At 45.5% G+C, this 21,899-nt stretch overlaps 1 protein-coding gene across 1 annotated transcript in view; it reads right to left on the bottom strand.

Moving 5' to 3' along the window:
• Positions 1-596: 596 nt before the first annotated feature.
• WDR12 (WD repeat domain 12) overlaps positions 597-21,899 on the bottom strand; it is a 24,061-nt gene continuing 2,758 nt past the window's right edge. Inside the window, exons 2-13 of the mRNA XM_015407513.1 lie at positions 20,552-20,646; positions 17,165-17,259; positions 15,529-15,635; positions 13,166-13,281; positions 11,526-11,680; positions 10,667-10,712; positions 5,758-5,849; positions 5,390-5,530; positions 5,161-5,266; positions 2,760-2,892; positions 1,831-1,903; positions 597-987 (exon numbers count right to left, since the gene is read on the bottom strand). Of these exons, the coding sequence (XP_015262999.1) occupies positions 910-987; positions 1,831-1,903; positions 2,760-2,892; positions 5,161-5,266; positions 5,390-5,530; positions 5,758-5,849; positions 10,667-10,712; positions 11,526-11,680; positions 13,166-13,281; positions 15,529-15,635; positions 17,165-17,259; positions 20,552-20,646 (1,237 nt within the window). The 3' untranslated portion in view covers positions 597-909. The remainder of the gene's footprint in view (positions 988-1,830; positions 1,904-2,759; positions 2,893-5,160; positions 5,267-5,389; positions 5,531-5,757; positions 5,850-10,666; positions 10,713-11,525; positions 11,681-13,165; positions 13,282-15,528; positions 15,636-17,164; positions 17,260-20,551; positions 20,647-21,899) is intronic.

Genomic DNA, 21,899 nt, shown 5'->3' with positions numbered 1-21,899 from the left:
AATACTATGTTAAAACCAGGTATAATAATAAAATGCTAATCTTATACGTCGGTACCGCTGGTCTGCTTTAGATGTTGTAAGAAGGTACTTCAGATGTCATAAAGGGGGGAATCAGCTTGGGCAGTTATTAGGGGTCAAGCGGATCGGGGCTCTTCGCCATACTTCTTCTGAAGAATTAATTATTGTAAGGCAATGTGTGTGTAGTATAGCCAGGAGATCCTAAGATTTGTCTGGCAGCCAGAAGTTCTTGCTCTTTTAGCGTTATGCAACACTAGGTGGCGAGCTAGACTTGTTTTTAAGGCAAAAGGCATTTCAGAGGTGGTTTGCCACTGCCTGCCTCTGCATCATGCCCCTGGTTTTCCTTAGAGGCCGCCCATCCAAATACTAGCCAGGGCTGACCCTGCTTAGCTTCCGAGATCTGACGGGATTGGGCTATCCAGGTCAGGGCTTCTTCTGAAGAAGTGGGCAGTGACTCACGGAAGCTCATGCCCTGCCACAAGTTTTGTTAGTCTTTAAGGTGCTACTGGACTCTTGCTCTTTTTCACCTTTTTTGAAGTTCCTGCTGAATTGAATAAAAGCCTGGTACAAGGGCAGCTTCATAATTTATTTTATTTTTTTAAAACTGTGTAATTACATAAGATAAATCTCTCACTACCATGTATATACATTTAGTCCAGGCAATAGTTAAGCATGTTGTTTTATTAATCTAGCTTTAAATACAAAAACATGCTGTTGTCAAAAAAAACACACACCCCGCCCACCTCGCCCTGGCAAGCCAACCAAAGAAACAACGTAATTATAAACAAGAACTAAACTCATTTTCTACAGATACTTCAAAACAGGTTACAAAAAAGGAAAGAAAAAGAAACTATAGAAGAAATGTTGTCGATGGGAAAACCAGAGACTTTTTCAAGCTCCAATATCTGAGGTGTTTGCTCGACATCTGTAAGAATACAGCTTGTTGTCAGCTCCGCCACTCAGCAACAACTAGGGAAAAAACAAAATCTAGTTGAGAAGCCATTTGCCACAAGCCATTTTCCAGTCTAAACTAGGTAAGGTCCGAAATACCAGCAAAGGTAATTGGGCCTCAATATGTATAAGAAGAGAAATAAAAATCCGTCTTAGAAGGGAAACCTTCACATGAGAATCTCCATAGGAGGTCAGTGGGGAGAGATCTGTGGAAGATGCAGTGGGGGGGGGGGCATGGTGGTCTCTTGCTGACACAGAACAGCCTTCTGAATGCAGCCTGAAGATCTCTATTCCCACAACTCAATACACATAGCAGAATCTGTCACTGCCTTGCTACTCTTTGCTTGTTGCTCACAATCAGCTGGTTCAGATGCAACACCAAATTGTCAGTACGTGGTTTCCAGTTCTGATTTTTCTTCCCGAGGGTTTTTTTTTTTTAGCATGAACCATAGCTTGGTGACGAGAGGGAGGAAACTGCAATGCATGAGATGAGAAGTGAGGGAAGGAGAAGCTACGGGGGCAGAGGCTCGCTTGTGGAAGGCCAAGCCTTCATTTGGTGTTACAAACAGGGCCAATGTTTCATAGACTCCGAAAAAAGTTTGCTTTTTGTCTGGCATTGGGAAGCAAGAACTTCGTGAATACCGAAGGAGATAACTTGAGTTCATTATTTAGAAAGAGGCGGGACAGAAAAGACCTCTAAATAAAATAGGGATATGAAACCGTTAAAAACTCATAAACCACCTTTGTGCTGTTTTGTATAAATACACTATACCCGAGTCTTTTTAAGCATCTGCTCTCAAGCTAAACACTACAGTTGCACTCAGTGGTCACTCCACCAGTACCCAAGGATGACGTACTTACCCCTGCTTCTGTCCACTCCACACACAACACCTTGTCTTCATGAGCAGCCAAGTCATAAAGAGGAGCCTTGCAGCTGCGGAGACACAGATACAAGAATTCCATTACTTGTTTTTCTTTCAGGTCTATCTTGAAGGCTAAATCAGCCCAAAAGTTTGCGAGGAGGGGCTGTGGCTCAGTGGCAGACCCTCTGCTGGGCATGCAGAAGGTCCCAGGCTCAATCCTCCTGTTAAAAGGACCAGGCAATAGGTGATGGAAAAGACCCCAGGGTTTGAGACCCTGGGGAACCACTGCCAGTCTGAGTAGACAATACTGACCTTGACGGACCAAGGGTCTGATTCAGAATAAGGCAGATTCATGCATTCCTTATGGACAAGCCATTCCCTCCCCATCTCATTTGTCCTTGACAGAGAGCCTGAAGATATGTTTTCATTTATTTAGATAACATTTACACCCTGATTTTCTCCCCAACGAGGGCCCAAAGAGGCTTACACTGTTCTCCTCTCCTCCATTGTATCCTACCAACAATGCTGTGAGGCAGGCTCAGCCACACCCAGCAAGCTTCTATGGCAAAGTGGGGGGTTGAGCCCTGCCTCTCCGAGCTCCTAATATGATACTCTGTAGTCTCACTTTCATTATGTACACCACCTACCTGTGTAGGGTTTTTTTTAACATATGATGATGAAAAGCTTACTTCACTCTAATAAGAAAGGGAGATTTTTCTGCCTTATGTGCAGGTGATACAGTGCTGTTCTCAAAGGGCACTTGAAGGCATATTTACTACTGCAGACTCAGACTGGTAAACCCAGATGAAGAAATATTGCTAAACATGACCTGTGACCTGTATAACAGGTTGTGTATCTCCCCGAAACCTAGGAAGTTGCTTCTTCATTTTTACTTGAACCCACATGCCAAACCCCTCAAACATTTACCTCCTTGTGTCCCAAATTTTAACTAGATTGTCTAGAGAACCAGAGATCAGCTGTTGTTCATGGGTGGGCGACCACTTGACAGATGTCACCCAGCCAGTATGCGAGGTAAGTGAAAGCAGCACCAGGGAACCATCTGAAACGAGCAAGAAAAGATTCCTTAGATGGAGTCATCATACAGTGTATAAGGATATGACACAACTGAGATCAGTGCACTGAGGATCCAGATAAAATTCCAGTAGGGGGCAACGTTTGTGTACCAGAAGCGTAAAATTCAAAGTCTGAAACACCATAACTCTACAGCATTCTCTAGTATCTAGCCAGCCCCCATGCCTTGGAGCAGTTTTGCTTTTAGCCTCCAGGCTACAAAGTAGATAGCATCCTGGTAAAAGAAAAAAGAAAAAAAGACAGACTTCACAGACCTCCCATAACTGGGGAATGTACAATACTGGGTGTTCTTGGAACAGGAGAAGCAAAATAGAGGCAAAATGGCACATGGCGATGTCACTAAGGAAACAGTAGTTCTAATAGCCAACAACATCCAGAATTTTTCAAGAGAGTAAAAGTGGAGTCAGCATTAGCCACAAGGCCTTTTCTACTTTAGGTCATTAATGCAGTGTGAATTGAGGAATTCGTGCAGTTTCCTGAGTCTGACCCCATAGCTCTTCTCAGGCTATAACCCCGTGATGAACTACAAAAAAACACTCTGAGGGAGGTAGTGGCAGAGGCTCATTCTGATTGGTGAGTTGCCTCCCTGACAACAGAATGCATGCAGTAGGGGGCTGGGGGGGGGGGATGAGAGCTGAAAGTTGGTTGGGAGTTTTTTTTTAGAGAGAGTGAATTTAATGGAGGAGGGGGTCTTTTGAGCGGCTGCCTTCAAAGAGAAAATGCTCAGTTTGGGAGACAGTGACAGGATGTCCCAGAGAGAGGGGCAGAGCAGACTCTGCTGAAGGAATTTGCCAGAGTAAAAGGTCAGACCCAGGTTAAAAAAGAGAAAGACACTCACTCACACAGGGACTAGTTGGGATTCAGAGCCTAAGCAGGGGAACCCTGGTTTATTGGTGGTATAAATTCACTAGTATCACAACTGCCTGCTTATTGTAAGGAACCTTCTTAATAGGGTTTATAATTTGTATTAGTTCTTCCTGAGTTTGGGAAAGCCTAAACATTGTTTATAGTGTTTGTAGCGGGCACTTGTCGGTTGCCAACTGTTTGTCCTCATAAAACCTTTTCCCCATTTCCCTGCCTTTTATTAAGAATAAATCTTTCCTCTTATTTCACTTTTAAACCCCGCTATTGGTGCCATTCTTTCATACCTGTCGGGAAAGGTTTGGGCTCCTGAGGTTCTCTTTACCTGAGAAGTGTTCCTCACCCCCCCCCCGAACCTCGCCTCATCTCTAAGGCCCCAATCCTAAGTAAGCCCCACTGAATAAAAGAAGCTTACTTCTGAGTAGATCTGCTTAGGATTGTTCCCCAAGCCTCCTTACAATTTCTGGCCATAAAGTAAAGGTTCCCTTGCTCGAACGCCAGTCGAGTCCGACTATAGGGGTGCGGTGCTCATCTCCGTTTCAAAGCCGAAGAGCCAGCGTTGTCCAAAGACGTTTCCGTGGTCATGTGGCCGGCATGACTAAACACCAAGGCACACGGAATGCTGTTACCTTCCCACCGAAGTGGTACTTATTTATCTACTTGCAATTTCTCGCTTTCGAACTGCTAGGTTGGCAGGAGCTGGAACTAGAGACAGGAGCTCACTCCGTCATGCGGCACACTCGGGTCTCGAACTGCTGAACTACTGACCTTCCACAGCCTGCAGTTCAGCGTCTTAACCACTTGAGCCACCGCAGCTTTAATGTTAGGCAGACTGAATATCCTGCCAGCTGCAGAGCTCATGGGATGCTTCACCAAAACTCCATATTCTGACGGCTACTGATGCTGTGCATCTGGAGTGATAGAGACCATAGATCACCTGAACTTATTCTGTGATCAATGGATGCCACTCAGAGACCTCTAGATTACACCCATCCTGAGTAAATATCAGCTGCCTGTCAAACCTTGTGTGATCTCTCTCTTGCTGGCAGACACCAATCCGGAAACAATGTGTTCTGTTGCTAAATTCTTAGCACTTGTGGTTCCTCTGTGCCATTCCAGAGATGGGTTTTAATTTATGCTGTATTTTAATGTTTACTGCTTTGTATTTTATCTTGTATTTGTATTGACTTTTCTCAAGACCTTTGGTCAGAGGAGTGTAATAATAAAGGAAAGGAAAGATTATAAAATCATATCTTGCTTGGAAAAATCTTACCAAAGATATGCCAAAGCAAGCCTATTAAATAGTCAGCTATAGACAACTAGCTAAATACAGTTTCTCGCATATTGTAAAATTCTCTTACTTGCTTTCACTCACCTTTGGTGCGAGGGTCCCATAACCTGATGTGTCTGTCTGTGCTTCCAGAGACTAGACGCCGACACAGCGGTGAGTAGGAAATGGAGTTGAACACTTTGCTTCCAGTCTACATAAGAAGCAAGGGAATCATATGGAATGTGCTGTCGTTTAGATATTGCAGAAGTTGCTTGTGGAAGCTATTCAACTCCCACTCTGGCAAAAACTGAACCGAGATTGCAAATGTTCTCACCAAAGTGGATTTGAGGCCTCCCGTTTCAATGTCCCACACCTTGATTGTGTGGTCCCAAGAAGCGCTGCATATTTCATCCGTATCTGACCAGAGTAAAGAGGAGACTGCTCCCGTATGACCCGACAGAGTGGTAAGCGGAGTCTAGGCAGGACAAGCAGAGTTTGGGAGATTCTGGTTAACATTCTTATTATATGAAAGAAGTTCGTCCACCAAGGCTACAATCCTACGATTCTTTACTTGGGAGTCAGCCTCACTGAACACAAGGCGATATATTTCCAGTTAAACGTACAAAGTGTTAGGCTACAGGTTTCAAATATCCCCTCCCCTCCTCACACTCAAGAACTCTATACAACCCAGTTTCGCCTTACTCTTGTGAGTCCCAAGTGTTCAGTTTTCTGCTTTTTCCTTGGCCTGTCAGCTACTTCCTCCATTTCCATTTCGTCTTCTTCATCTGTAGGCACTGGAGTAAAAAAAAAGAAAATCAAATTGGTCAGCTCCTCATTACTACAAACCTTTCGGTGTAAAATATTTAAATGTTTTAATGAATCCATAAAGTTCAAGTCAACTCAAAAATATATAATCCGCTTCAAATGTCAGAGATCTGTGAAGTTTTTCCAAAGATACCAGTGAATATTAACACTTTTTCATGAAAGTCCATTGCCCATGTTTTAGGATCCAAGTGCTCTCTAGGGGGCATTCAAAACAGGCAAAACCCAATAAAATGTATTTCTAAGGTGCTCTCAAACCTGGATATTTGGCTTTAGGAATTAAGTTGCAGCTCTGACCATTATCCATAAGCTCGCTTATTCGTAAGTTTGGTGCCACTTGAAGACAGCACGAATAATTTCCAACTAAATATTAATCCCACTGGCAATAAAGAGACCATTTACATTTCGGTGCCACAGGAATCCAAAACTAATAATTTTATTGTGCCATAAACTTTCATGGATTACAACCCATTTCTCTCAGAGGCAGGAAATTTGCACAGTGTGTAAATGGGGGGGAACAAAAGGGGATGAAATGCCACATGCAGTAGCAGGCCTCTTACTTCAATGCAGGTTCAAAAGGGTTGGATCCAGCAGAGTACTGGGGTGTTTGCAGACACTGATCTTTCCTGCCACTCCACTCCCATGACTTCCAAAACACTGATTCTGGAGATCACATGGATAAAAAGCTGTGCAGCCTAAAGGGTGGTAGTAAGGTAGGGGAACCTGGTGAAATTGCTCCTCCACTCCTCCAGAGATGCTGCCAATACCCTATGAATTAACATCCTCCAAAACGTCCTCTCGTTAACAACCGTGTTCAGGTCTTGCAAACTGAAGGCCGTGGCTTCTTTTATTGAGTCAGTCTATGTCATGTTGGGTCTTCCTCTTTTCCTGCTGCCTTCCCCTTTTCCTAGCAATTATTGTATTTCCAGTGTCTCTTGTCTTTTCAAAGTACGATAGCCTCAGATTAGCCATTTAACTTCTAGGGAGAGGTTCAGGCTAGAACCCACTTAATGGTCTTTTTGGCCGCCCATGGTATCCGTAAAACTCTCCTCCAACACCACATTTCAAAGGAATCTACTTTCTTCCCTTCAGCTTTCTGCATTGTCCTACGTTATTTATTTATTATTTTTATTTATATCCCACCCTTCCCGCAAGCGGGCTCAGGGCAGCTCACGACAATAAATTCAATACAATCTTAAAATAGGTCAAACATAATAAATAACAATATTAAATCAATACAATAAAACCAGTTTAGAACATCTAAAGTGGGCAGTGCAGTATATCCAGTTTCAGTTCCTACAGCCGGAACAGATGGGCCAGCGCCGAGCCATAATGATCTCATGCAGCAGCAAAAGGGAGGCCTGGCGGAACAGCTCCATTTTGCAGGCCCTGTGAAACTGTAACAGGTCTTGCAGGGCCCTGATCTCAATCATGTTCCACCAGGCTGGGGCTAGGGCCAAAAAAACCCTGGCCCTGGTTGAGGCTACACATAGTCTATTCCCCCATACAGAGTCACGGGGAATAGGATGGCATGAATCAACTTGATGTTGGTCGCTAGCAACACATCCTTACACTCAAGAATCTTTTCTAGCTCCTTCATGGCTACCCTGCCCAGTGTCAATCTCCTGACTAATTGCAGTCCCCTTTTGGTTGATGATGGATCCAAGGAATAGAAAATCTTGAACAATTTCAGTTTCTTCAGTATCAGCCTTAAAGTTGTGTAACTCCCCAGTAGTCATTACTTTTGTTGTCTTAACGTTCAGCTTTAATTCTGCTTTAACCTGCATCAGCAGTCATTTATTTATTTTTTTATTGATCATTAGTTGAATTTATACCCCGCCCTTCCCACCGAGGCAGGCTCAGGGCAGCTGTCTTCACTGTTTTCTGCCAATAACATGGTGTAATCTGCAGATCTCAAACTGTTAATGTTCCTTCCACCAATTTCCATTCCACCTTCATCTAAATCTAATCCAGCTTTCCTTATGATGTGTTCTGCATACAGACTGAAGAGACAGGGAGATAAAATGCATCTTTGTCTGACACCTTTGCCAACTGGAAACCATTCTGTTTCTCCATAGTCTGTCCTAACAGTGGCCTCTTGTCTGGAGTATAGATTGCACATCAAAACAATCAAATGCTGCGGCATACCCATTTCCTTTAAAAGCCAACCATAGCTTTTCATGATCCAGACAGTCAAAAGCTTTGCTGTAATCTATGATACGCTATTTGTGCAAAAGTGAGTTGAGGGTAATTTGGGTCATCTCCCCTGTTAGCATGATTTTTGTGTTCACACAGGTTCCATGATCGCCAGAATCAGGGGCTGATGGGAGAAAAGGGTGGTGGGAAACACCAAATTTGCCAATGAACAGCAGCTTCACAATGGACCTTTGTTTGATGCATGGTGTTCCAAAGGATTGAAATATGAAAAAAAAATTACTGGAAAATGACGATACCCAAACCTGTTGTCCAGAAGGCACCCCCTGCCAGGTATAAGACACCCAGAAGGCCCCCACCCTTGGAATCTTGCACCTCTGATGCTGCCACTCCACTAGTCAAGGGGAAATGGCCACTAGGGTTGCTCTCAGTGCTCCCTCTAAGCTGAGTGAGGTTGAGCTAGCTCACAGTTTCTTTGCCTCCGGCTCACACATTTTTGTCTTCGCTCAGGAAGGATGGCTCCAGAGCAAACTGATTTATGCAGTAGCCAAATCGCTCACTCACAGCTTTAATGCCAGCAGCTCACAAAGTAGAATGTTTGTTCACAAGGCTCCACAGCTTCGAGGGAGCATTGGTCCCTCCCACATTTTCTGGAGCACATTCTCTGCCATGAAAGAGAACTTTAAAACTAGTCATACATACAGTGGAACTAAAATGCCAACCAAGCCCACGAGGGCCCCAAGGGTACCTGTCAAGGGTCTGCCTTGGATGTCTGGTAATTACTTTAACTCCACCTGGCTGATACCTGTGAATGCTGTATTGCCCTCATAGAGTATTAAAACTAATCAGAATGGAAGCAGGTATCCTGCCTTGCCCAGAGACGCATGGCCTCAACTAGGCCAATTTCAACCATGGCCCTTTGTCTTTGGGTTTTAATTCAGCCAAGTTCCCCACATATGCTGCCAGTCTCTCAGCGGCCCTTTGAAGCTCCACCCAAAAAACCCTGGATTTTTACCTCCAAATTCAAATTCAAGCAGACAAAAAAAAAAAGTATAAAAGAGGCTCTTTGGCTCAAGAATTTGGATTTGGCCAGCCTTGCAACTCAGACATCAATTAGGATTCAGGTACCCTTTTAGAACCAGGCAAGGATTCTGTCCAGCCTAAGGACCATCTCCCCCCACCCCCAGTCATCAAGGAATAATAGACCATGGATCCCCTCCTCCTCTTCTTGGACCAAGTATATTTTACAGTCTCCCTTTTATTCCCTGTTCAGGCAGCAAACCCACCCACACACCCACCAGTATCTTTACATAGGGACTACATTGTGTACTACCTTTCTCTGGGTGTATATGATATTCTGCTGGATCAACTGCTTAGTTTTGAATTTGCGCTCTCTCTCTCTGCTTTTTTTATGCTGTTCCTTTTATCCTACATCAAGGTGTATTATTTAAATCTTCTCTGTCTCCTTTCATTTCTGGAAATACAGTACCAAGTTTGACCCATCTATAGTAAAGGTAAAGGTTTCCCTTGCTCGAAAGCCAGTTGAATCCGACTCTAGGGGGCGGTGCTCTGTTTCCAAGTCAAAGAGCCAGCGCTGTCCAAAGGCGCACGGAACACTGTTGCCTTCCAACCAAAGCGGTACCTATTTATCTTCTTGCAATTTCTTGCTTTCAAACAGCTAGGTTGGCAGGAGCTGGGGCCAGAGACAGGAACTCACTCTATCACGCGGCACTAGGGTCTCAAACTGCCGAGCTACGTACCTTCTGATCTGCAGTTTCAGCGTCTTAACCTCTGAGCCACGTGGGCTTAAATGTCCCAAAAGAAACAAACTGCTTTAGTTGCACTTAAGAAAGGTTGAGCCCATGTATAGGTTGCCGATTGTACAACAAACCAGTGAGTGAGTATTTTTACCTGCACTCCACTAATACAGAGGAACACTCTGAAAGGGTTATTGGTGATCTGCAGTGATCAAGTTCAGCTAAGGAGGCACTGTATTTCTCCCAACTCTCAGTACTGTTATGCTCAGGTGAAAATCTAGAATTCTGCACAGAAACCCAAACAGGTTTTATGTATATTCTGCATTTCTAACTATAAATCAGTGAAGGTGATTTCACAAAGCAATTACCTAAACTCCCACTGGTTTCTGAGTAATGCCCTAGAAATCAGAGGAACCTAATTATACTGTAACTCTGCAAATGTATGTAGTTTTAATATGCAGCATTTAGAACATTATTGGGTGTGTGGAACACCTGGCACTCTGGGTCAGATTATAGTTGAAGGCAATGTTCTCTCTAAGCGGTGGAGTCTTGTGAGCCAAAATTCTACTTTGTGAGCTACTGGCATTAAAGTTGTGAGCGAGCAATTTGGCTACCGCATAAATTAGTTTGCTCTGGAACTATCCTTCCTGAACTAAGACAAAAATGTGTGAGCCAGCTCACTCTAACTCAGCTTAGAGGGAACACTGGTTGAAGGATGCATGAAACAGCCGTTTGTCGATGCTAGAGAAGTCTGACTCAAGACGCTGCCTGGATAGGAGATCTCCTGAGAATCCCATGCAAAACACCTTGAACTCCAGCATGAAACAAAGACAAACCACTAAAACCAAACAACAAGACGTGTGAGAGAAAGATCTTACCTGCAGACCAGATCTTTAACATTGTATCCCAGGATCCACTGCAAAACTAAGAAACAATAAAAAAGGGGGGGGAGAGAACCCACCAACTTTTAATTTAAAAAGTAGTCAAGTAGTAAGTCTCCCTCCTACCAGTTATCTCCATTAGTCTCCCCCCCCCCCCACATCTTTACCTTGAACACATGTCATGGCAAGAGACAACCTTGGGTTTATGGTCCATACCATCTTATGTGTTGCGTATGCAGTGCTTTCCGCTGGTGCTAGGTGCTTTTTGGCACACTGGTCTTGCATAAAACAGATGAGGAATGAGGAGGTGGTAGCAGCTACAAGGATGGACGGCTTCAAGAGGGCATTGGATACACATATGGAGCAGAGGTTCATCAGGGGCTATTAGCCACAAGGTATAGATAGGAACTCTCGATCTGGGGCAAGTGATGCTCTGTAGTCTTGGTGCTGGGGGGGGGGGCAACAGTGGGAGGGCTTCTAGTGTCCTGGCCTTACTGGTGGACCTCCTGATGGCACCTGGTATTTTTGGCCACTGTGTGACACAGAGTTGGACTAGATGGGCCATTGGTCTGATCTAACATTGGCTTCTCTTATGTTCTTATGTAGGAATGAACTTCACAGCAGCGGACCACTCCATGGCAAAGAAGGGTGACCCATGAACTGAAGCAAGGCTTTGGATCCAAGCTCCAGTAAATCAGCAGATGGCAGAATTTTGAGCTGGGTGTTTTAAAAAGGAGTAGCAGTCATTTATGCAAAGACGTAACACTTCTGCCTGCCTGTCTTTGGGAGCTTGGGAAGCAAAATGAATCCAAGGAAGTCCTCAAGTACATCCATGGGTAAAGCTGAAGAAACTTACTTTAGTTCTTGAGCCGTCAACCGCCAGGGATTCTACGCTTCCGGCATGTCCCCGGCAACGGTGAAGCACTTTCACCGTGTTCTTTTCCACATTCCACTCCCAGAGCAGGACTGTCTGATCCAAAGAGGCGCTCAGTAGAAGGCACGACAAGCCATCTGAAGGCACAGAAGCAGAGGAAGTAGAGTCTCTTCTGAAGTCAACTATTCAGTTACCTCCACAGAAGAAGGAGGCGGTGGAGGAGACTGGATTTATACCCTGCCCTTCACTACCCGAATGAGTCTCAGAGCGGCTTCGACTCCCTTCCCCTTCCCCTCCCCACAACAGACACCCTGTGAGGGAGGTGGGGCTGAGAGAGCTCTCTCGAGAACTGCCATTAAGAGAACAGCTCTGAAAGAACTTATGACTGACTCAAGGTCACACCAGCAGCTGCATGTGGAGGAGTGGGGAATCAAACCCAGTTCTCCCAGATTAGAGTCCGCACTCCTAACCACTACACCAAACTGGCTCTCTAATAACAAAGTGAAGTTTTGAAAAAAGGAAACCACACACAGATACATAACGTACCCTAAACAGCAGCAAGCCATAATTAAGCCTAGCATATTGAGAGCATGCAGGATGGTACAACAAAGTCAATGGAAACGTATAATTCTACAATATGAAAATCCCTTGTACGTTTCCCCCCAGGTAATCACATTTATTGCTAACACAGCTCAAAGAAACACATGATCCTCGCCTCTCAGAAGTCTTAGATCAAATCCCACGTACTCATGCTTTCAGTGGGTAGCTCTAATTTCTAGCTGGCAATGTTGTGGAACATTACAAGTACTACATAAGAGCCAGTGTGGTGTAGCAGTTAGGGTGCAGGCAGGCCCACAGCCAGGATTTTGTGGCTTGTGGGACAAATTTTGTCCTGGTGGGGCTTAAGTTAGTGCAGAAAGAAAAGCCATTTAGCCAACAGTCAATAGAAGGCTGTTACCAGGATAGAACTCTAAATTGCAAGTGGTCAACCACTTTAGATGACAGTTCTCAGCTGCTGCAAGTTAATCACTTCTGCCAGTCTAAGCAACAATTCTGATAAGAAGCTGGCAAGTGGGGATGATGACTTCTATAGTCAAGAAAGCTAACAGTTTCTTAACACACAATTAGAAGGGATCCTAGACATCACCTACTCCAACCCCCTTGCTAAGTGCGGGAATTAGTCAACTACAGCACCTCACTCTGCTTAAAGGAACACACACCTTTTAAAAAAGTTTTTAAATGATTGAAAAAAGCATTTACAGGAGAAATTCTTGTGGGCTGTGTGTTTAAGAAAGGGGCGGGGCCCCCAAAAGCCCCACCATAGCTATGGGCCTGGGTGCAGGACAGAGACCAGGAAGACCCAGGTTTGAGTCTCCACTCAGCCTTAAAAGCTCACTAAAGTAATCTGAGACCCATCTTTCTATCTCACCCTAAACCCCCTCAGAGGTTTATTGTGAGGATCAAATGGAGGAAGAGAAAACAATGTATGCCACCTTAAGGTCTTTGAAAGAAGAGAAAGATAAATGGCAACAATCAAAATGACTGATGAATTAAGTCTGAAGCGTTCAGGCTGGCGTATTTTCCGGTGTATTAAAGTCTCAAACAAACGGAAGTCTATTCACCTTTCTTCACCCAGGCCACGTCTTTTACCACATCTACGTGCCCAGCAAGAGTTGTTATAGGTTTGCCTTCTACTGTCCAGATTCGGGAAGTCTGATCATAAGAGCCTGTTAAAATCCTACAGAATTCAGAAACAAAAAAACATAGCTTTTTCTTCAGGCACGTTACATGGAACATCTGAAACACTACACAGGTCATGTCTGTGTTCAACTTAATACTTGAATGCTTTTGCTCATGAAGAACACCTTTCCAGATAGAAAACCAGTATTGTAATTGGTTTTATTATTGGATTTATCAGCAGCTGTTCAAACATTTGAAATAGCAGGACATCTCAAGGAATGTGCTTTGGAGTGGTTTAAATATTTTCTGATGAATCAAACTCTGAGGGTTTGCCACTTGAACCTGGGCACTGTCTTTTGGGGTTCTACGGGGTTCAGCATTATCTCCTATGCGGTTTATTCTTTATGTTTATTGATGACAACTAGTTCTATATTCCAATGTGGTGCCCATGGAAGCCCCAGTGCTCCCTGATGCCTTTCCTGGCAACCGCCAAGAATTTTAGGAAGTGGGTGGGGCTTAACCCAGCAATGCTTCTGATTGGCCACTGGAGATCTGACTGCGTGTGCAGATTTTTAAAACATTACTTTGGCAGAAGCTTTTCATTGTGTGACTAAAGATAAGCTGTGGCAGCCTTTTTGTGGCTGGCACGGCCTCCCACGGCAGCCGTTTTGTGCCTGCTCCACAATACTGTGCCAGAATTCCAAAGGTGCCCGCAGGCTCAAAGAGTTTGGGGACCAGTGTTCCCTCTAAGCTGAGTTAGTGTGAGGTGGCTCACAGTTTTTTAGCCTCTGGCTCACACATTTTTCTCTTAGCTCAGGAAGGATGGCTCTAGAGCAGACTAATTTATGCAGTAGCCAAATCGCTCGCTCACAACTTTAATACCAGTAGCTCATAAAGTAGAATTTTTGCTCACAAGACTCAGCTTAAAGGGAGCATTGGTGGGGACCTCTGGGGGATCATACAACACTGCTGTAGCTGTCCTGAACCACTGCCTCTCCACCAGCTTAAAGGGAGCATTGGTGGGGACCCCCGGGGGATCACACAACACTGCTGTAGCTGTCCTGAGCCACTGCCTCTCCATTGTGGTCAAGCGGCTAAGGGTGAGCAAGTTGAACATGAATCCTGCCAAGATGGAGGTGATGCTACGGATTAGGCCGAGGTCTTCTGGAGTACTGAGCTTCCCATTATTTGATGGGGTTCATATCTGACCCAGCATTGCTGCTGGAAAACAAGATCATTCGGCAAAGGACAGTGCTTTCTTCCATCTCCACTTAAGGTAGAGGATGGCTCCCTGTGTCAGTCCAGTCCATTTGGTCACATGCATCCATACCTGAAACCCCGATTAGCCCAGGGTAGCCTGATTTCCTCAGACTTCAGAAGCTAAGCAGGGTCAGTCCTGGGTAGTATTGGGATGGGAAACCATCAAGGTGAGTCAAGAGAGATGTGTGACTGGATTTCCCAACATCTTTAATTTTGTTTAAAATCAGTCATGGGAAGAGGAGGGCAGTTTGGATTGAGGTAGAAAACACTTCCTCCTTCAGGACATCTCCCAGATGAAAATCAGCCTCCTGAGCTGTATTAGCCCTAGTGGGTGGAGGGGGAGGCAGAACACCTATGGCTGGTTCTCAAAAAAACTAGACACCTAATCAGGGACCTCCCACATCTGTATATCTAATTCTCAACATGCCCTCTATTTGCGGATATCTAAATCCACAGATAGGGGGCACACTTACCCCAAACAAGTTTTCCTGCAAACTTGGAAAAATCTGAAAACTGGAAAAAAATAAATTGGGGGGCTTAAATTCCCCCCAAATAAAACACATCTGCACATGCGGAGACAATGCAACTGTCCGGGCCAGATTCACTCACACTGCCACAGCCCCCCAACAGAGACATCGTAGTCCTGGCCCAGGAGCCCAGTCCAAATGCCACTGCCGAGCCTGCCGCCACTGCCAGGCCAGCCATCGTTGCCGCCAAGCCTGCTGCCGCCAGGAAAGCCGCTCCCAAGCTCTTTGCCACCACCAGAGCTGCCACCACTGCTGAGCCCATCGACAGTGAAGGGGCTCCCAAAGGGGCGTTGGGCTCATCCAGGCCACCCACCGCTGGGGAGGCCACTGGGAACGTCGTTGCTGGCACCAACAGCCAGCAATGAAGGGCTGGGCTTGCTCTTGTTAAATTTATATTAACAAGAGTGGGTTTAAGGAGGAGTGTGGACAAAATGATACAGTTGCTTCTGAGCAGGACCACGTGACAGCAAAGTACACTTCAGTGGGGAAACCTGAACAATTTGATAGACCGCCCTTACCATTCTTCTGTAGCTGCAATCGAACTGATCCAGTCATCGTGAAACATACATTGTTCTGGCTGAGGGGCCGTGTACTTCTCTAAGTACTCTATTTCCACTACTTCCTCCTGCAGGTAGAAAAAATACCAAGAAAGTGGTCAGCCAGCTATTGTGAATTAACAACCATTTATTTATTTAATTAGATTTGTATCCTACCCTCCCCACATAGCAGGCTCAGGACAAGTTCCATCAAATATAATATGCAAACAATTAAAATACACCAGATAAAACACAATAATATTCCTATGCTTCTAATCAGAGCCTCAACAGATGAGGTCTATTTCAAATTGGGGTTCCCAAATGGTAACAGAGATCTGACCCACTGAAGGGGAGGCCCAATGGGGGGGGGGAACACTGCCTCAACTAAAAGCCTGGCGGAAGAGCTCTGTCTTGCAGGCCCTGTGGAACTGTAAAAGGTCCTGCAGGGCCCTGATCTCATATGGGAGCTCATTCCAGCAGGTAGGGGCAAGGGCCGAAAAAGCCCTGACCCTAGTTGAGGCAAGACAGACTTCCCTGGGGCTGGGGACCACCAGGAGTCGCTGATTAGCAGATCATAAAGCTCTTTGGGGCTCATAGGGGGAGAGGCGGTCTCGCAGATAATGCAGCAGAATAGCCTGAAACTCTACCAGAGCCTGGGACGTGGACTGTTTAGTTATTCAGCTGTTTTGATCTATGATGACCCTTCTCAATGCAGTGTATTTGGCTGGCAAGGGTTCTTTAGGTTCTCAAGAGATGTGAAGACCCAAAAAAATTCCAGGGGGGAAAGCCGCAGGATTCCCCTCCCCCATTTTTTCCAGCGGAAAAATGACTAAATTTGGGGCAACTGGGAAAGACATTTTTTTCTCCATTTAGACTGAGTGAAATGCTTCCTATGATGCGGTTTTTCAGGCTCAAAATGTATGGTGTGAAAACGTTCTTTTTTTCAGTGGAAAAATTGGGATTTTCCCTTTTCTTCAGTTTTCATTCAGCAGAAACTGAGTCCGCAGGAGGTCAGGTAAGGTTAAGGATTCCTCCAACTTCTTGTTACTGCAAGGAACTCTGTACAGGTTCTGGGGAACCTGCTACAGCTTAAATAATGTGTGTTTAGCTTCGTTAGTTCAACTGTATTGCTTTTCATTTGCACATATCTGTACGGTGTTGCTGTGTGCCTTTTCTTTGTGTTTTGTTTTGCCCTTTTGCACCAGTTCTTTGAATCCAATCAATCTTTTCCTCCCCCTGCTCTTTTATAAAAAACCTTTTTATAAAGACATTTTTTCACTTTGCTTAGTACACTTTCCTACATGCTAGACTGCATGGGCACTACATAGCTGGTTATAAGGTATTTTCTAAGATTTTTACCCTGTTATTTTGTTATCTTCTAGTATTGGGCTAGAAAGATACCTTCTCAGCAGGTCAGTGGGGTTAAGAATTCCTTCCTAGACCTTCTCAGGAGGTCCTGAGTGGTGGTGGCTGGTTATCAGAGTTCTTTCCAGGGCATCCTTGATGTAGGAGAGTCCCAGCAAGGAAAGACATCAACCCCCCCCCCCCCCGCCCCCCCACCTGAACACCAGTTAAAAACTTTATTAAATCACTTAAAAAACCCACCCAAATAACTTACCGTAGGGATATTTTCTGTTTCCATGTGTTTGACCAAGCCCGTTCGCAAGAACTGACCTTTGATAAGGAAGTCAAATTCCACATATCTGTGGCTCTCTAGAGACAAATAATTGAAAGATATTAGATGCATAACTTCATCATACAGCCAGAAAATGCAATTTCCATTTGAATCAGAATGGAGAATGAATCCAAATACGTCTGAAAGCCAGTTTATGCCTGCAGAATACACACAATATCAGTAACATTACAGAAGTTTAACGAAGGACAAAACTTCACTTGGCAGGTAAGAACCATGCATTCTTTGCAGAACATGGTAGTCATTACTGTTGATACAAACCACATATCCAGCAAGTTGGATCCAAGAGTATACTGCTATTCCCACCTGAACAATCCTTTGGAAGACTTCAAACAATATACTTCTTGCACATATAGCTCCTCGGAAAGCCCTTGGGCAGGGGTGTCAAACATACAGCCCACGGGTCAGAACCGGCCTGTCCAGGGCTCTTAGCCAGCCCGTGAGCAACTGGCTGTTACCTTTATTGCCAGATGACAGAGGCTGTGCATTTTGTCCCTGTATACTGTCCCAGTGCTCATGAGTAATGGGCAATGGAAGTGGGAGGGAGGGCATCAGGGAGATACTTTAAGGAAATACTGTAAGAGTGTTACTGTTTAAACCATGTTTGTATTTTGGGTAAGAAACATAGTTAACTGGGTTTGCCTCTGTCCTTTATAAAGTCCTATATATCTCCCGTACCTGGCATTACATTTTATGGCACACATGGCCTGGCCCGACAAAGTGACATTTATGTCAGATCTGGCCCTCATGACAAATGTTCGACACCTCTGTGCTAGGGAATACTAGACAGTTATATGAGGAAAGCCCCAAGAAGGGAAATCCGAAGGCCTGGTCCCAAGTGGTGGCCAGAGGAGAAAGCCAACAGTAATTTTCTGCTGTTGTGGAATGTGGGAAATAACCACAAAAGCAATCACAGAACTCATTCCTGGCTTTATCAGCAATAATATGATCTTAACCTCCAAGTGTGAACTCAGGGAAGAAGAGGGCTACTGCTAATATGAGCAAATGACAGATTGCATGAACTGGCCACACGATCATGACACAACTGAACTGGGTGCTTTTCTAATCTTAGGCAGATACAGATAGCAGCAGTCTGAGCTAGCACACAGATTTAGGCTTGGAGACGTGGGTTGAAGTTTTTTTCAGTGCTAGGAGGATCGCTGCTGGCTTTTAGTCAACTCATGGGACTGGATTCTGTGGTCGCATGAGCAGAAGGCACGTCAACCCGCAGGGCCATCTGGAATCGCATTGGATCCATTTGGTGCTGCGAGCAAGCAAAAATCCGCTCACCGCCTAAACAAGGTCGGGGTGGAACGTTCAGACGGGCCTTCAGGGCCAGGTGGTCCGACCATGGCACTGCCTCTGCAGTGATCCAGTCCACCATCACCCCCGCCGCGAAGATCAAATCGAGCATGTGACCGGCCCGATGCGTGGGAGCTGAGATGAATTGAGAGAGTCCCAGTGTCGCTATAGATGACACCAGGTCCGTAGCCCGGCTGGAGGTCACGTCCTCGGCATGGACGTTGAAATCACCCAAGACAATCAGCCTAGGGTGCTCCAACGCCCAGCCTGATACGGCCTCCAGCAGGGACGACAGGCTACTGGCTGGTGCGTTAGGCGGTCGGTACACCAACCAAACTGCCAAACACTCAACAACTCTCCAGCATCAGACCGACACACTCAACATCCGCAAACTCCACTGACGGAAGCGCCCTGAAAGAGTAAGCCTCCCAAATGAAGATAGCCACTCCTCCCCCCCACCCCCTAGTCCATGACTGGTGGAGGACTGAGAACCCAGGCGGGGCAAGCTGGGCGAGAGCTACCGTTTCACCCTCCCGCACCCAGGCCTCAGTCACGCACGCCAGGTCAGCTTGTTGTTCCTGTACAAAACCCCGAAGGATTGTAGTTTTGTTCTTAATGGACCTGGCGTTGCACAGCACCAGTGACGGAGGGGGGTTCTCCATCCTGGCCCCACTCAAAAGGCGCTTCTGGGGGGTCATGGGCAATGCGCCCTCTAAGCTGTGGAGTCTTATGAGCAAAAATTCTACTTTGCGAGCTACTGGCATTAAAGTTGTGAGCAAGTGATTTGGCTACTGCACAGATTCGTTTGTTCTGGAGCCATCCTTCCTGAGCCAAGACAAAAATGTGTGAGCCAGAGGCTACAAAACTGTGAGCTAGCTCACGCTAACTCAGCTTAGAGGGAACACTGGGGACCCCAGTGGACAAAAAGCCAACAGGAAAGGGGAAAAGGGTTGCAGTCAGGAGGAGGAATACAATCACTCAAAAATTGTCCCCCATCGCAGTCTTGGAACAATGGAATGTTTGTGTGTGGGGGCAGGGGTGTATTTTGCCCTGCCTTCCCCTTACACACTGCACGCACCCTCCTCCACATGCCCAGTGACTTTTTGTCCATGGAGGTCCCTTGACGCTCAGCCCGGCCTCTTCCAGTCCGCAAGCATCTTCCAGTCACATAACCACAGAATCCAACCCACCATCACCCAGTGTATAAAGCTGTTATAAGAACACAATATCTGGGACTTGTGGAATGATGGTGTCATGACCCCAGTGGGTTGCCACCTTCTGCCGCCACCACCCTGGACTTAGGTCCCTTGAGAAGGACCAGGGTACCTTCCCAAGCCCCTTCACATTGCCCCTTTGTAGCCGAGAACGTAAGCATGATGACCAGGCAGAGAAACAGTGAAACAAAAAGGGTTTATTCTTACAGTAGTGGGCAGGGGAAAACAACACAAGACAAGGTGCTTTAAAATACATAGCAGTGTTGAAAGGCCAAAAGAAACACAATGCTAACGCAGCTACTGATTACTCCTTAACTGTTACTACTTCCAGGCCCACAGCCTGCCTTTTATACCAGGCTATGCTACCTGTTCTCACTCTGTCCCAGTGAGGAATCTTGCTCTCCCCCAGACCAGCCGTCCCCTCAGTGTGACCAGGCCACAGAGAGATGACAGCAGTGAGGGATCTTTCTCTCCCCTAGACCAGCCTGTCCCCGCAGTGACCAGGCCGCAGAGAGAGACAAAAGAACCCCGTTTTCCACAGTTAACAGCTTAAGACAGACTCTCCTCACAGAATCTCTGCACTCTAGATTGGCTATAACCCTCTCTAAGCATTATGGGGATTGTAGGCTGTCTGCTTTCTACTGCCGACAGGTCTCTCCTGGGACCAGGCTGCGCTAGGCCTTGCTCCCAGTCCTGCACAGATCGTGACAGATGGGTAAGATACAAATGTGACGTTGAAAAGAAACTTAAAAGACAGGACAAAATCTTGCAAACCATTTTCTCAAAATTGACCTACCATTTTTCGCTTCCAGTAGTTTGTTAATAATGTTACTGAGGTCAGCTGTTTCAGACGTGGCTGGGATGGAGAAAGGAACATCGTCTACTGTGTATCTATGGAGAGAAATGAAGTGCCACCTGGTTAGGACAGCGTGAACTCTCACTATCTTAGAACTCTTTAATGGAGGCCAGGAGGCCTTCTCATTGGCAGAAATATGATCTTGGTTTCCCAGTTTGGTTTGAGAGCCAGTTTGGTGTAGTGGTTTAAGTGTGCAGACTCTAATCTGGGAGAACCGGGTTTGATTCCCCACTCCTCCACTTGCACCTGCTGATGTGACCTTGGGTTAGTCGCAAGCTCTGGCACAGCTGTTCCTGAAAGAGCAGTTTGTGTCAGAGTTCTCTCAGCCCCACCCACCTCACAGGGTGTCTGTTGTGGGGAGGGGAAGGGAAAGGAGTTTGTAAGCCGCTCTGAGACTCCAAGTGAAGGGCGGGGTATAAATCCAATCTCCTCTTCTTCTTCACAAGCCTGTAATATTTCAACCAGATTTTGTAGTGTATTGTATAAACAGAAAAGAGCAAGAGTTCAGTAGCACCTGAAAGACTAACAAAGTTTGTGGCAGGGGAGGAGCTTGCACGAGGTATCTGAAGAAGTGAGCAGTGACTCGTGCAAGCTCCTCCCCTGCCACAAATTTTGTTAGTCTTTCAGGGGCTACTGAACTCTTGCTCTTTTCTACTGCTACAGACAGACTAACACGGCTACCCATCTTAATGTATTATATAAATTTTTTTTCAGTGCTTTATCATATGAATATATTCCAAACACCCATCCATATTCCAATTTTGGCATCATGACCCAAACAAGCCATTATCTGTAAAATAACGAGGACCACCAACATCTCTCCCATAAATGTCATGTGTTGCCTGATTCCTACATACAAGTTTGAGAATCACATCCAAATAAACAATACAGAAGGGGTGGAGTATCTTACAGACATTACTAGGGCTCCAACTATATGCAAATATGCACTGATTTAAACAAACCAGCACAAAGTTTGGGTCCCTTGAAATCAATGGACAAATATAAAATGGGGACATGTGACTTCTATGCACACCTCAGTTCCCCAATGATACTCTGATTTGGTACCTGTATACATGTCTCAAATGCCTTGTGTGAACTACACTTTTATGTTGAAGGTTCTGTCTAGCTTAAAGTATAGGTCTCGCTAATTTTCCTCTTTGCACACGCATGCACTTGTCATGAATGACAATGAATTCCACCTCTTTTAATCCCTCAGTGCTATTTGTAGTCCAAGCCCTGACTTGGATAGCCCAGGCTGACGCGATCTCATCAGATCTCAGAAGCTAAG

The sequence above is a fragment of the Gekko japonicus genome, unplaced genomic scaffold (genome assembly GCF_001447785.1).
Source record: "Gekko japonicus isolate JY-2015 unplaced genomic scaffold, Gekko_japonicus_V1.1 scaffold870, whole genome shotgun sequence".
NCBI classification, from domain to species: Eukaryota; Metazoa; Chordata; class Lepidosauria; order Squamata; family Gekkonidae; genus Gekko; species Gekko japonicus.
Note: the sequence above shows the minus strand (reverse complement) of the source record. Positions and strands in the feature narration are given on the sequence as shown.